At 42.4% G+C, this 15,506-nt stretch overlaps 1 protein-coding gene across 8 annotated transcripts in view; it reads left to right on the plus strand.

Annotated features, from left to right (window-relative positions):
• The window catches only part of TOM1L2 (target of myb1 like 2 membrane trafficking protein), a 123,754-nt gene that overhangs the window by 54,826 nt on the left and 53,422 nt on the right, over positions 1-15,506 (plus strand). For all 8 annotated transcript variants that reach the window (XM_033963336.1, XM_033963329.1, XM_033963337.1 and 5 more), the window contains exons 3-5: positions 408-486; positions 7,744-7,893; positions 14,811-14,945. In XM_033963336.1, the coding sequence (XP_033819227.1) occupies positions 408-486; positions 7,744-7,893; positions 14,811-14,945 (364 nt within the window). The remainder of the gene's footprint in view (positions 1-407; positions 487-7,743; positions 7,894-14,810; positions 14,946-15,506) is intronic.

Below are 15,506 nucleotides of genomic sequence, written 5' to 3' on the forward strand. Positions count from 1 at the left end.
CAATTTATATTCAAGTATATACAGTACTTAATATGCAGTCTATAGGTTATAATTTGTCATAATTATCGTTACTGTGCAAGTTTTTCAATACAAGTTATTATTCTAACTTGACACACCCTAGGATCTAATACCAACATACATAATGTATAATTTACTTGCTAAATTTTCCATAGTTACCATGGAAGAATTTCAATTCAAGTTTTTATCTTAACGTGACACGTACATTTATTTGTAATCCATCGGTCACGGGCAGGGGAGTTAGGTGAAGAGGTACAGTATGTTTTTATTGCTTTCCTGCAAGAGAGAAATGAAAGGAGCAAATGTTCTGTGTAGGAAAGCCTAGTACATTCTGTCTGAGATGTCTGTACTTTAAATAATGCAAGTGGCTTCTCTCTTCCGTCCTCTAGGCCCAAGGATGCCATCCGAGCACTGAAGAAGAGATTGAATGGAAATAAAAACTACAGAGAAGTGATGCTTGCGTTAACGGTGAGTGTACAGTAAAGGGGGTGGGGAGAGGCCAGAAAGCCAGTGCTTCTCAGGGTGGATTCCCGTGGATCATCGCACATAAATGAGACAAACTGGACCTGTGTGGACTGAAGTGGGACTAGGGATGCAGAGATTCCTCCCGTGTGTGAGGAAAGACTAAAACGGTTAGGGCTCTTCAGCTTGGAAAGAGACGGCTGAGGGGAGATAGGATTGAAGTCTACAAAATCCTGAGTGGAGTAGAACGGGTACAAGTGGATCGATTTTTCACTATGTCAAAAATTACAAAGACTAGGGGGACACTCGATGAAGTTACAGGGAAATACTTTTAAAACCAATAGGAGGAAATATGTTTTAATTCAGAGAATAGTTAAGCTCTGGAATGCGTTGCCAGAGGATGTGGTAAGAGCGGATAACGTAGCTGGTTTTAAGAAAGGTTTGGACAAGTTCCTGGAGGAAAAGTCCATAGTCTGTTATTGAGAAAGACGTGGGGGAAGCCACTGCTTGCCCTGGATCGGTAGCATGGAATGTTGCTTCTCTTTGGGATTCTAGAATCTTGCTACTCTTTGGATATTCCGCACAGAATGTTGCTCCTATTTGGGGTTCCAGAATCTTGCTACTCTTTGGGGATTCTGCATGGAATATTGCTCCTAGTTGGGGTTCCGGAATCTTGCTACACTTTGGGGATTCCACATGGAATGTTGCTCCTAGTTGGGGTTCCAGAATCTTGCTAATCTTTGAGATTCTGGAATGTTGCTACTCCTTGGGTTTTGGCCACCATGAGAACGGGCTGCTGGGCTTGACGGACCATTGTTCTGACCCAGTGAGGCTATTCTTATGTTCTTATATGTTGGGATGAAACAACTTCTGGGTAATGACCTTCTGGGCTCCTCATGCCTTGTTTCTAGTCCCCTTCTCAGGTCCTGCCCTCTTGTTATAACGCTGGAAGTCTGCCCGCTTTCTTGTTGGCATCATGACTGGCTCTCACTTTTCCCTCTGATAAAGTCAATTCCATTGCTGCATATTCCTCCTGTGTAAGAAATGAGAAAGAATCATGTCGAAATGTCATCTTTTGAAAGATTAATGTCCTTGTTTTTTTGTAAAAGACCCAGTCGCCATCCTTATCATAAATATAAACTCAGCGCCTGGTGCCTTGTCAGGAAGTGCGGTGAAATCAGCGGTGCCAGAGGTTTGGCAGGAGAATGCATGCAGGAGGAAGCCACAAACCATGTGGAGAGCTGGGAGAGCGTCAGACTGCCGGCACTTACACTCTTTGGCTGTCCCAGACACCTGGGTCACAATGAGCTTATTTTGTAGAGGTTTGGAGCTGGATTTGCATGTGTGAATTGAAAGCCTTTCCTAGGACCGACTCAAAGGGCTGGAAAGCAGAACAGATTTTATATGGCCGGGGGGGGTGGGGGGCATTGTTTAATTCAGCAGCTTTCTCCTGATTCAGTTGGAAACAGCCCGTACTAAGGTTGTGACATCACATGGTACAGTCTATAGCGCTCTCTGAAATTTCTAACTCATTTAGGCCCTCCCCAGTCCCAGAGTTACAGACTGCATCTCTCTTTCGAGCCTAGAACAGGTTCACATTGACTCAGCTGTCACAGTTGACTCTCTCAGAGGAGCTGTGAATGAGTATATTTTATTTTTTCAGGCATTTTCCTCTCCTCCCCTTGATAGAATTCTGGCTGGTCCTGAGTCCCCACTGACTCGGGCGTTAGAAAAGAATTTTTCTCGAATCAGCACAAATTGTGGCAGCGGCAAAAAGGGCGAACAGAATGCTTGGAATGATTAAGAAGGGGATCACGAAAAGATCGGAGAAGGTTATCATGCTGCTGTACCGGGCCATGGTGCGACCCCACCTGGCATACTGCGTCCAGCACTGGTCACCGTACTTGAAGAAGAACACGGTACTACTCGAAAGAATCCAGAGAAGAGCGACTAAAATGGTTAAGGGGTTGGAGGAGTTGCCGTACAGCGAGAGATTAGAGAAACTGGGCCTCTTCTCCCTTGAAAAGATGAGACTGAGAGGGGATATGATCGAAACGTTTAAGGTAATGAAGGGAATAGATTTAGCAGATAAAGACAGGTTGTTCACCCTCTCCAAGGTAGGGAGAATGAGAGGGCACTCTCTAAAGTTGAAAGGGGATAGATTCCGTACAAACATAAGGAGGTTCTTCTTCACCCAGAGAGTGGTGGAAAACTGGAACGCTCTTCCGGAGGCTGTCGTAGGGGAAAACACCCTCAAGGGATTCAGGACAAAGTTAGACAAGTTCCTGCTGAACCAGAACGTGCGCTGGTAGAGCTAGTCTTAGTTAGGGCACTGGTCTTTGACCAGAGGGCCGCAGCGTGAGCGGACTGTTGGCACGATGGACCACTGGTCTGACCCAGCAGCGGCAATTCTTATGTTCTTATGTATGTCCACCTGCTTTCTTTCTGTCGCTTTGACCTGCCACTTGCTCTCTGGGTCCCTCAGTTCCAAGTCTGCCAGAAGCAGAAACTGCCCAGTGTTCATCTTGCCCACTGCAGCACTCTTGGGGGCTGCCATAATCCTCTTATTTACCCTCCCCCTTTTTATGAAGCTGCATTAGGCTTTTTTTATCACCGTCCGTGGCTTTAAAAGCTCTGACACTTGTGCGCGGTGCGGGCTGTTGCAAACTTTCTAAGGTCTTAAAGTGGCGATGCACTTTTAAAGTGATCCGTACCGGGGCTCCGTCGGTGACGTCACCCATGTGTGAGAATATCTGCCTGCTGTCCCTGGATAACACCTGTTACGGTAAGTATGTATGACAACTTACTTGCAACACATGCAGCTAAATTGGACCCCTCCATCACCAACCTACTGACAGCATCAACTGACCTCAAGGCTTTCCGCAAAGAAATCAAGACCCTACTATTCAAGAAATTCACCCAAACGTCCTAATCCCTTCCTTTCCCCCTCTCTCCCCCTCTTAGAACCCACTCATCAAAATTGCTTTAGACCTTACGCCTTAATTGTAATTTGTATTTCTCTTCCTGGAAATGTCCAGTTATCGTTCTGATGTAATCCGCTTAGAACTGAAAGGTACAGGCGGAATAGAAGCCAGTAATGTAATGTAATGTAAGTAACTGTGCTTTCTATGAGCACCATGGCCGGTGATAAAAAAAAGTCCCTAACATGGCTTCATAATTCAATGTTCTTAGCGGTTTACAAATAAAACATACACAATTAGGTTAGAAATGCAAACAAACGTAAATCGATATTTTAAATACACCAGGGAAAAGTGGTGGGGAGATCCAATAGAAACTAGGGCAATTTTCATCTCGGGGGTGTAAGGATCAGATAGTTGAGAGTATTCTCAGGAAGGGGAAAAATAGGGTATCGGTGATATTTTTGGAAGGTTTGGAGGCGACTCTTCACATTGTGGCTGTTTTTAGTCATTGTCGCCTCTCACTCCCACACAGTAAGGGACCCGTTTTAGCAATGAATTTCAGATTGCTTCCATGGTATACACTGTCTTTTAATAGAGCAGTAATTTGCATGCTCATGGATTACTGCATTTCAGAGGCAAATCTTTATGGAAAGCTTCCATTGGAAGTCTGTGCGCTCAGCAGTTCTAACCCAGGGCTTTTTGCATCGACCCCAGAATGCTTAATCAGAAAGCCTGTTGACCCAGGACTTTTTGAGCCAGACTGTTAAGAAGAACTGATAACAGAAGGCTCAGAGAGGACATTTTTTCCTTTAAGGCCTGTTATGCCGTCTGTACTCCTAGGGCTTCTCCTCCTGATAAATGTTTCTGGAGGGGCAGTAGTCCGAAATGCAGCTAGTCCGAAGAGCAAGCTGCATTATGTTCCACGCCTACAGGAAAACATGTCAACCAGCTTCGGTCGGCTGCCTGTTGAATGGCGAATCCACTATCCAATTCCTGTTTTAATCTTTAACTATTGCTTCAAGTTTACCAACCAACCAGGCTTCTTAGGTCAGCAACGCATTCAGTTAAACTGGATCAGTAGAGAAATTCTCTCTCTTACCTTGCTGGCCTCAAATCATGGAATAGCTTACTGGCTGATATGAGATCAATTGAAAACCAATTCTTGTAAAACCTTTCTATTTCAGCAAACCTTTGATGGTACATAATCACTTTTATGGGTGAATGTGACTAATAGCGGTTTTAAATGATATTTGATGGTGTCGTTTAATTATTTGTCTGATCATCTCGTAATATGTCTTTTTTTTGTACCCTGGCTAGAATTTTTAGATAGAGTGGGTAATAAATTTAATAAATAAATAAACATAATCGGCTTACACAGCTGCTATAGCACTATGTGAAATGTGCCCGCTGCACTGAATGATGTAACAGTGAACTTTGCACTGGTTGGACAACACACAGGCCTTTTTAATGGAAAATAGAGAATGACATGGGGACAAATTTTTCCCTGTCCCTGTGGGAAGTCATTTTCCCGGTGAGCTCTTTTCCTGTCCTTGCCCCATTCCTGCAAGCTCCGTCCTTATCTGCACAAGCCTCAAACTCTTTAAAATCATAAGTGCAGTTAAGGCAGAGCTTATAGGAATGGGGCAGGGACAGTGACAAAACTCGCAGGGACGGGATAGAGAAATTGAGTTCCTGTGGGAATGGGGAAAAATTTGGCCCCGTGTCATCCTCTACACTGCACCACTCTAGAAATCAAAATGTTGTAAAAGTGAGCCAAGTAAAGGACAATGAAGCCATTGTGACATCACTGATGAGGTTGGCTCTTATTGGTGGAATGAGACATTATGACATCACAATATCAGCTCTGGTTATCAGAGACTGAAACCTGTTGTTTATCCATCTAATCTAATAAAACGCTAGGCCGCGCATGCGCATTTCCTATGTGTGCGCCGGTTTTCCGTGAGCTGTAGCGACACATAGGAAGTGCGCATGCGTGTGAAACTATCTCTCTCCCTCCCCCGAGGCGGATGACACCGAACCAGTTCTGACACCACGCTGGAGGGGGGGAGGCTAAATATTTATTCCGCCGGCCCTCTCAGCTCGTACCACGTCTGCCAGTCAGTTGGGATAGAGGACTTCAGCACGGGACCGCAACCACCCGCTGATCGCCTCCAGAAGCCCGCTCCGCTCCTGCAACAGCGGAAGGCCCCAATTCCGAGTCAGCTCGCGCCGCCTTCAAAATTAAAAATAAATGGCCCCACACCGCCTCCCTGCTCGCACAGTTTATTTTGAAGTTTAAAGCCACTGCGGCGGCTCCTCTCATGAGGCTTCCGACGCAGGCAGTGATAGTGCGAGGAGCTGCCGCAGCGGTTTTAAACTTTAAAATAAACTTTGGCCGGTAGTGCTGTTTTTGCTTGATGGAGGTCTGTGCACTCCTACGGCAGTACGGCTGGCGTGAGGGCGCCTCTGGCCGAGAGCTACGTGGCGCACCGGGTGGGCGACGGCGATACGCTGCAGGGCATTGCGCTCAAGTACGGAGTGACGGTAAGGCGCGTTAAACCAAATAACCCACCCGGAGGCACTTCCCCTGCGGTGAGGGAGCCCTGTGGAGGTCCTAGACAGCCCACCTTCAAATTATTGACAGAGGCTTCCTAGCACTCTACAAACACACCGAAGTGGCCTGTTAACAGAGAGAGATCCTGGCTTTGCCTGTGGGCTTTATTTTATTTAAGATGCTTATAAACCGTCTTCCAGGGTAACTACAAAGGTAGAAGTAGACTTGGTTATCCAAGTCATCACCCCCCCCCCCCAACTCCTCCCCCTCACAAAAAGGCTGGTGTTAACTTTTGTAAGATCAATCTGTTTCTTGAAACATTGCCTTTCAATGGCAGGAGTCATATGCCTCAGATCAAGTTTCAAGTTTTATTAGGATTTTATATACCGCCTATCAAGGTTATCTAAGCGGTTTTACAATCAGGTACTTAAGCATTTTCCCTCTCTGTCCCGGTGGGCTCACAATCTATCTAACGTACCTGGGGCTATGGAGGACTGAGTGACTTGCCCAGGGTCACAAGGAGTAGCGCGGGGTTTGAACCCACAGATGCAGCAATGTCAGAGCTAATTTGCTTTAGTTAGGTTGGGGGAAGAAAAACAGACCAGTGACTGGATAACTGGGGGCAAAACTATTCTCTGAAAATATAATGGAAAGGTACCAAATTTGATGTGGTTAAGGCTGCTGCCTCAGCACTGTGAGGTTCTAGCGAATGACACGGTGACAGAATTTGTCCTCATCCCTGCGGATAACCGCTATAAACCATCTGCATTCTTTCAGGAGAGAGGGAAGAATCAAGAGTATGAATGGACACAAGCACTCATTGAAGAATGCTGGTGTAAAAGGACTGAAGTTGACATAAACACTAAAGAATGGCATGGGATGGTTTCCCACGGTTATGTGTGGGGACGGTGGCAGTGACGGAATCTGTCACCGTGTCATTCTCTAGAACCTCACAGTGCTGAGGCAGAGAGAAACAATGACAGATGGGGCCAGAGAGACAGACAGAAAGAAAGACAGACATCTATTCTAGCACCCGTTAATGTAACGGGCTTTGAAGGAGGTGGTGATGGACAGGGGGGAGGTAAAACAAAGGGAGAAGAGCTGCTGCTGGATAAGGTGAGCAGTGATGGGATGGTGGAGGACACAGGGGAGGTAAAAGGAAGGGAGAATGGACGGAGGGTAGAATACAGAAAGCGCTAAGGAGAGAAAAAAAGAAATAAAGACAGACACACACACATATATTCTAGCACCCGTTAATGTAACGGGCTATAAGACTAGTATATATATATATATATATATATATATATATATATCTTTATTCATTTTCAATCTAAAAACAGTGCATTCAAGAATTCATACAAGTTATTTGAAAAACCAGCACTTACATCCACCAGAGACTGAAACTTTTCACACTATTTGTTCATTCAATTTTCTTTACTGTTCTCCCAAGTAGAGAATGACACGGGGACAAATTTTTCCCCATCCCCCATGGAAACTCATTTTCCTATCCCATCCCGGCAAGTTCTTTTCCAGTCCCTGCCCCATTCCTGCAAGCTCCGTCCTCATCTGCACAAGTCTCAAACACTTTAAAATCATAAGTGTTCGAGGCTTGTGCGGTTAAGGCAGAGCTTACAGGAATGGGGAAGGGACAGGGACAAAACTCACGGGGACGGGATGGGGAAATTGAGTTCCCACGGGAACGGGGAAAAATTTGTCTCCGTGTCATTCTCTAATGGAAAAAACAATCATTCACCTACTGTGCCTGGCTCTTCTTGACTCTGGTTGCAGGTGTTGGAGACATGCGTGAAGAACTGTGGCCATCGCTTTCATGTCCTAGTGGCAAGTCGAGACTTCATAGATGGAGTTCTGGTAAAAATCATCTCATCCAAAAATAACCCTCCCACCATTGTGCAAGACAAAGTTTTAGCTCTACTGCAGGTATGTAGCTGGCTTTTTTGCTTTCGAGCTCTTTAAAAAGACTAACATTTGAAGTATCTGCTTGCAATGTTTTCAAAGCGTATTTGGGTGAATTAGCTTGAAAGTGAGTGAACCAGGCACTGTCCAGGCTTTCTTACCCTGTCCCAGCTAACACATCTATGTCATACTATAGCTAAAGCAGAGGTGACCAACCTGGCCTAACTGCTTGGAGGTTGATTGACTTGCTGAAATGTGTGATGAAGACACAAAAATAGTGGGGTATAATACAAAGAAATTTGTCCACATCACCCCCTCCTAAAAAAGGCACGCTGGTTACCTATTACTCCGTCAAAAATGACAAAGACTAGGGGACACTCGATGAAGTTACAGGGAAATGCTTTTAAAACCAATAGGAGGAAATATTTTTTCACTCAGAGAATAGTTAAGCTCTGGAACGCGTTGCTAGAAGATGTGGTAAGAGCAGTTAATGTCGCTGGTTTTAAGAAAGGTTTGGATAAATTCCTGGAGGAAAAGTCCGTAGTCTGTTATTGACAAAGGCAGGGGGGAAGCCACTGATTGCTCTGAATCGGTAGCATGGAATGTTGCTACTCTGGGGATTCCGGAATCTTGCTGCTCTTTGGGGATTCTAGAATGTTCCTACTATGTTGGATTCCAGAATGTTGTTGTTTTTTGAGGTTCTGTATGGAATGTTGCTACTCTCTGGGATTCCGGAATCTTTCTATTCTTTGAGATTCTGTATGGAATCTTGCTACTCTTTGGGGATCTGCATGGAATGTTGCTCCTATTTGGGGTTCCGGAATGTTGCTCCTATTTGGTGTTCCGGAATCCTCCTACTCTTTGGGGATCTACATGGAATGTTGCTCCTATTTGGGGTTCCGGAATGTTGCTAATCTTTGAGATTGTAAAATGTTGCTACTCTTTGGGTTTTGGCCAGGTATTAGTGACCTGGATTGGCCACGGTGAGGATGGACTACTGGGCTTGATGGACCATTGGTCTGACCCAGTAAGGCTATTCTTATGTACCCACCGGATCACTTATAAGATACCTTTACTAGCATACAAAGTGCTAAACTCAGGAGAGCCAGCATACGAGTATCTCATGTGTCTCCATATATCTTAGAGACCCTCCTCTTCTCTTAGATCCAGTAGGAGAAGAAAAGCAAAGAAGGACAAACCACTCAAAATCAATCAGCCAAAAGCGAGCAGAGATGACCACTGTATTCGGGATATCAAAAACTTTTAAGAGGTAGAGGTAGCTCAATGGAACACACTTCAAATGAACCCGACACGAGCTGTGTTTTGGCAAATGCCTTCTTCAGGGGTTCATTTTTGCTTTGAGGACCCTGAGGTGCTGGTTCTGCTTATTTGTTGGCATACATTCTAAGTAACGAACTTCATACCGTATTACAATTTTAGGAAATTAATGAAGCCCTGAAAGCAAGCATTTACCGAAACACGACCCATGTCGGGTTTGTTTGAAGTGTGTTCCATCAAGCTACGTACTTGTATTAAAGGTTCTGCCATCCCGAATACCGTGGTCATCTCTGCTCGCTTTTGGCTGGCTCTTAGATCCAGTAGCCAGAATTAGCTCACTATTCCCACTTACTGCGAACTAGTCCATGAACACATTTGACGCATGATTTTCTCTGTTCAGGGACTCCGATTCTGGAACCTACGGGCAACTCTTGATAAGTTTAAATCTGAATTAAAATCATTCCTTTTTAGAGATGCCTTCTCAGAAGGTTCCTACCCCTCTCTTTCTCTTCAGGGCAGGGGTTTTTGCAGACTAGATGTAATCTTCCCATATGTTACTTCCTCACCCCTCTTTTCTATCAGAAAATTGTAGATTTCCTACCCCTGGTCCTCACTCTCATGTCTACATCGTCTATACCAACTTCACTCTTCCCCCACCCCAATTAGATTTTAAGTTGCCTAGAAGGCCATAACCATTGTGCGGGGTAATAAACCCAAATCAAACTTGAAAGTTTGGAAAACATAAGAATCTCAGTCTCACTCTAGAGCAGTGGTCTCAAACTCGCAGCCCAGGGGCCACATGTGGCCCACCAGGTACTATTTTGAGGCCCTTGTTATGTTTATCATAATCACAAAAGTAAAATACAACCGTTTCTTGATCAAATGTCTCTTTAGCTATAAATGACAATATTATGATTAAGACTTAGCCAAAAGGATAGATTTATAAACCATAAAGAGCTTTCCCTCCTGCAAAATTGTCATTTGTGAGACGCTTTACAGGAGTTGGCGATTCTCGGCACATTGGACCTTTTGGTTTATGATTTTTTATTCCATATTTTTTGTGGCATATTTTTCAAACCTTTTTGCATATTGGACCCCTGACGAAGGTTTGTCCGAAACACGGACCTTGTCAGGTCCCTTGTTTGGGAAAAAGGTTTTTATAAATTTATATTTGTCACAATAAATTCTGCCTGCATCTTGTACATCTTTAATAAGACATTAACTATTTTTTTCTGAGGCCCTCCAAGTACCTACGAATCCAAAATGTGGCCCTGCAAAGGGTTGGAGTTGGAGACCACTGCTCTAGAGGATTAAAGAGTACTCCTAGAATTTGAAATATTTCTCTCTCAAAAAGGGCAAGAACTGGGAGAGGTTTTAAAAAAACCTGTAGTCTTAAGGATTGTGTTTAATCAAACAAACATTTGCAGAGGAATTTCAGAAGAAAAAAAAAAGCAGCTCCAAACTGTAACACCCTAAATGCTTTCCTTCTCTTCTCTGCTATCTTGGATGTTTTGGGGTGTGGGGTTTGAAAATTGTCAAGCGAACACCCGTTACACGCATACGTGTGCGGCAGTTTGCAAAATGAATGTAAGCTTTGTGGCGAAAAGATTGCTCGCAGACTTTGCAGATATGAAGGCAACTTGAATATTGATTTGATTTGATTAACTGCCTCTCACCCAAGGGATGTCTTTGGTGTACAATTCAATATAGCAAAGATGATTTAAAAACACTAATTGCACAATAATGAAAACAAAACTTAGGGCTCCTTTTACAAAGGTGCATTAGAAGGTGCATGCTATTTATCTTTAAAACTTTAGCCTTTAACGAACCGCAATTTATATCCAAACTATTAATACCTTACAATACTCAACGCACACTCCGCTCAACCGGCCATAATCTTCTTACAGTCCCCTCTTTTTTTTATTTTTTTTTTTAGGTTTTATTTTCTTTATTCATTTTTTCATATTACAACAAGTGTATCAGAAAAATACATATAATCTTATAAATACACACTTGATTTTCTTTCATGAATATTTTAAGTACAATATATCATATTTATATTCATATTTTTATAATGTTTTAGATAATATATAAATCATTTAATATGTATAACAAATATAAATAAAATAACCCTCCCCAAGCCCTCCCTTCGTATTTCAGAAATTCTAACATAGTATTTGAAAATATATTAATTAATTCATACATATTGTAAGATAAATGAAATAGTACCCACCCATATCCCCACTTACCAAATTTCTTATTATGGGAAAATATTATTAATCATTACAAAAATCTGCTAATGGTCTCCAAATCTTCAGAAATTTACCAAAATAACCTTTCTGTGTTGCTATTGTGTGCTCCATTTTATATATATGGCATACCGAATTCCACCAGAAGTTATAACTTAGTCTGTCATAATTTTTCCAGTTACATGTTATTTGTTGAATTGCTACTCCAGTTAATATGAATAAAAGTTTATTATTATGTGACGAAATTTGACTTTTTGCTCTCATTGTTGTACCAAATAGAATAGTATCATAAGTCAAGGCTACTGGATTGTCCATCATCCTATTTATTTGAGGCCAAATTGATTTCCAAAATAGTAATATATATGGACAATAGAATAAAAGATGATCTAATGTCCCCGCCTCAAGATGACAGTGCCAACATTTATTAGACTTAGAGCTATCTAATTTTTGTAAACGAACAGGGGTCCAAAAAGCTCTATGCAAAAGAAAAAACCATGTTTGTCTCATAGATGCTGATACTGTACATCTTATCCTCCAAGACCAAAGTCGTGGCCATTGAGATGCATTAATTTGATGCTTAATCTCAGTCCCCTCTTTAAAAATTATTGGAACAAGAAGATCTGATTTATTCTCCGTGATGGGACCACAATGGTGGAATGCCCTACCGCAATATATTAGAAATGAAAAGGACGTCATAATTTTTTTAAAAACTTTTAAAATCTTATCTATTCAAAGATGCTTTTAACATTTAATTCTTGAGATTTTAATCATGCTGTGGTTTAATTACCCCTACCCTATTGTTTTTTTTCCACTTTCTACCATAAACTGAAAATTGTAATTTTTACTCCTTCCCTCCCGATTCATGTCTGTTTTATATGAAAATGTATTGTTAAATTCTTTGTTTCTTTTTACTATATTATATTTTGACTATGTACATCGCTTAGTGATTCAAATAAGCGATTTATCAAATATATTAATAAACTTGGAAACTTAGGGTCTTAACGTGCAGAATAGCGCGCGCACTAGCCGCTACTGCCTCCTCTTGAGCAGGCGGTAGTTTTTCGGCTAGCCCGTGCTAATCCGGGTGTGTGCTAAAAACGTTAGCGCACCTTCGTAAAAGGAGCTCTTAGCCCCAGTTCCAGCCATAAAATCAGCCCAAAACATAATAGTGTTTAAAAATACCCACACAAAATGTAAGATAACTCAAGTCCCATATCCTCTACAGCAAATTATTCCATAAAGAGGGCTGCTGGTACATAAGAACATAAGGATAGCCATACTGGGTCCATCTAGCCAAGGGGTCTCCAAGTCCCTCCTTGAGGGCCGCAATCCAGTCAGGTTTTCAGGATTTCCCCAATGAATACGCATGAGATCTATATGCATGCACTGCTTTCAATGCATAGTCATTGGGGAAATCCTGAAAACCCAACTGGATTCTGGCCCTCGAGGACCGGAGTTGCCCACCCCTGATCTAGACCAGAGATCTCAAAGTCCCTCCTTGAGGGCCGCAATCCAGTTGGGTTTTCAGGATTTCCCCAATGAATCTGCATGAGATCTATGTGCATGCACTGCTTTCAATGCATAGTCATTGGGGAAATCCTGAAAACCCAACTGGATTCTGGCCCTCGAGGACCGGAGTTGCCCACCCCTGATCTAGACCAGAGATCTCAAAGTCCCTCCTTGAGGGCCGCAATCCAGTCGGGTTTTCAGGATTTCCCCAATGAATATGCATGAGATCTATGTGCATGCACTGCTTTCAATGCATAGTCAATGGGGAAATCCTGAAAACCCAACTGGATTCTGGCCCTCGAGGACCGGAGTTGCCCACCCCTGATCTAGACCAGAGATCTCTAAGTCCCTCCTTGAGGGCCGCAATCCAGTCGGGTTTTCTGGATTTCCCCAATGACTATGCATGAGATCTATGTGCATGCACTGCTTTCAATGCATAGTCATTGGGGAAATCCTGAAAACCCGACTGGATTGCGGCCCTCAAGGAGGGACTTTGAGATCCCTGACTAGCCCAATATCCTCTTTCCAACAGTGGCCAATCCAGGTCACACGTACCTGGCAGAAACCCAGATAGTAGCAACATTCCAGAATCTCAAAGAGTAGCGAGATTCCGGAACCCCAAATAGTGGCAACATTCTAGAATCTCAAAGAGTAGCGACATTCTGGAACCCCAAAGAGTAACAAGATTCCTGAACCCCAAACGTTAAAGATGATTTGTGGGTAATATGAGGGAATGAGCCTTTAGACTGCCTTCTAGCGAAACATGATGTCATGTCGGGGAGTTCCCTCTTAAAACTCTAAGTAAGATGAGTGCTATCTAATGATATTTTGATAAGTTATGTATAAGCGACAAAAATCAGTATTAAAGTATTAGGTGGGACTAATGAAGATGTTTGGCTTATTCCATAACCTGCCTGTACAGTTTTTGGGTTTTTTTACATTTTATTTTATTTCTTATATACCGCTATACCGTAAGTTTTGGGAAAATAATTGCGCATAGATTTAATTGTCTGAGATACACTGCATTGTCTCGCATAAATAGAGTAGGTGGAAGGTACCGTACATGGGTACTTTCAAAGGAAACATTGTGAACACCCCCCCCCCTTAAAATATAGAATACATGTCTGAGACTATCGTATTAAATGATCTTGGGCTGGTCCCCTTTGTACCTGTGTATCTGTGCACACTTGGATTTCTTTTCTTTTTTTTTTTTTTAATTCTTTATTCATTTTCAATTCATATAACAAGTGCACAAAAATATATCATACAAGTAATTCCAATATAGCACCATAATATCTAACACATAAGATCTAATAATGTAAAAAACAAAAAAAAAACCCATCCACTCACCCACCCACCCTTCATCACATTTTCAACTAAAATAGAGTATGCTATATTATATAACATATGATAACCTATCTTATTAACTTACACTCCATATCCACCCTCCCCCTTGAGTGTGCTAAATAGATCTAAAAAGAAAAGGAAATGAAAAGAATTGATGTCTATTCATCACAATACTTTACCAATTGCCCCCATATCTTTACAAAGTTATTATATGTCCCTTTTTGTATCGCTATTGCTCTTTCCATCTTAAAAATATGGCATAACGAATTCCACCAGAATGTATAATTAAGATTCTTATAATTTTTCCAATTATTGGTTATATGTTGAATGGCAACCCCTGTCATGACTAATAAAAGTTTATTATTATATGACGGTATTTGACTCTTCTTCCTCATAGATTTCTAATAAAGAAAAGAGGTCTTTAGATAAGATAAACCTGGTTTCCAATGTCCACAATGAAACTGATTCTGGATGGAAAAGAATCTGTGAAACGTGAAGGCTGCTGAAGGCATCCTATAGGCTTCCTGTTGACAGTTTCTGAATGTGCTTCTTTTAAAGGCTTGGGCTGATGCTTTTCGAAGTAGTCCTGACCTGACCGGGGTTGTGCATATTTATGAAGAGCTAAAGAGAAAAGGGATCGAGTTTCCGATGGCAGACCTGGATGCTCTGTCTCCAATACACACGCCTCAGAGGGTAAGTGGCAGCACTGCGTTTTCAAGGAGAGATGGAAGCGAGAGCCTCGAGGACCGACTGAATTATTAAACTCCATGTTCTGTCAGGGAGAAAAAGAAAATGTCGTTTCTGAATCCATCTGCTTCCAAGGTGACGTGTCAAAAGCGTGGAGGACATTTGCACACGGGACAAATACGCGCCACTGCTTCCGCCATTTTGAGGCTTTTCCTTTTGCGCTCTAAGGTGGTATGGGAGGGGGAACCTACCCACTACACTTAGGGGCATGCTAGAGACACTGCATTAAAACAATAAGTAAAATATATTTTTTGTCTCCTAGTTTTTATTTCTGGATGAAATGATACAGAAATATTTTGACTTCACATCAAGGGGGCAATGAGAAAAGCCTTTTCCTGACTTGTTTTGGTTGGGTTTATGGACTTTGATGATATTGAAATCTCCATTGCCATCCTATGATTGAATCCGAAGATGAGGATATCGGTTTCTGTAGTTGTTTCCATTGGGGCCTCACCTTTTCATCTTCCATACCGGTTTGGGGGTCCCCTCCCCCCCCCCCCACTACAC

This window comes from Geotrypetes seraphini, chromosome 11 (genome assembly GCF_902459505.1).
Source record: "Geotrypetes seraphini chromosome 11, aGeoSer1.1, whole genome shotgun sequence".
In the NCBI taxonomy this organism is placed as follows: domain Eukaryota; kingdom Metazoa; phylum Chordata; class Amphibia; order Gymnophiona; family Dermophiidae; genus Geotrypetes; species Geotrypetes seraphini.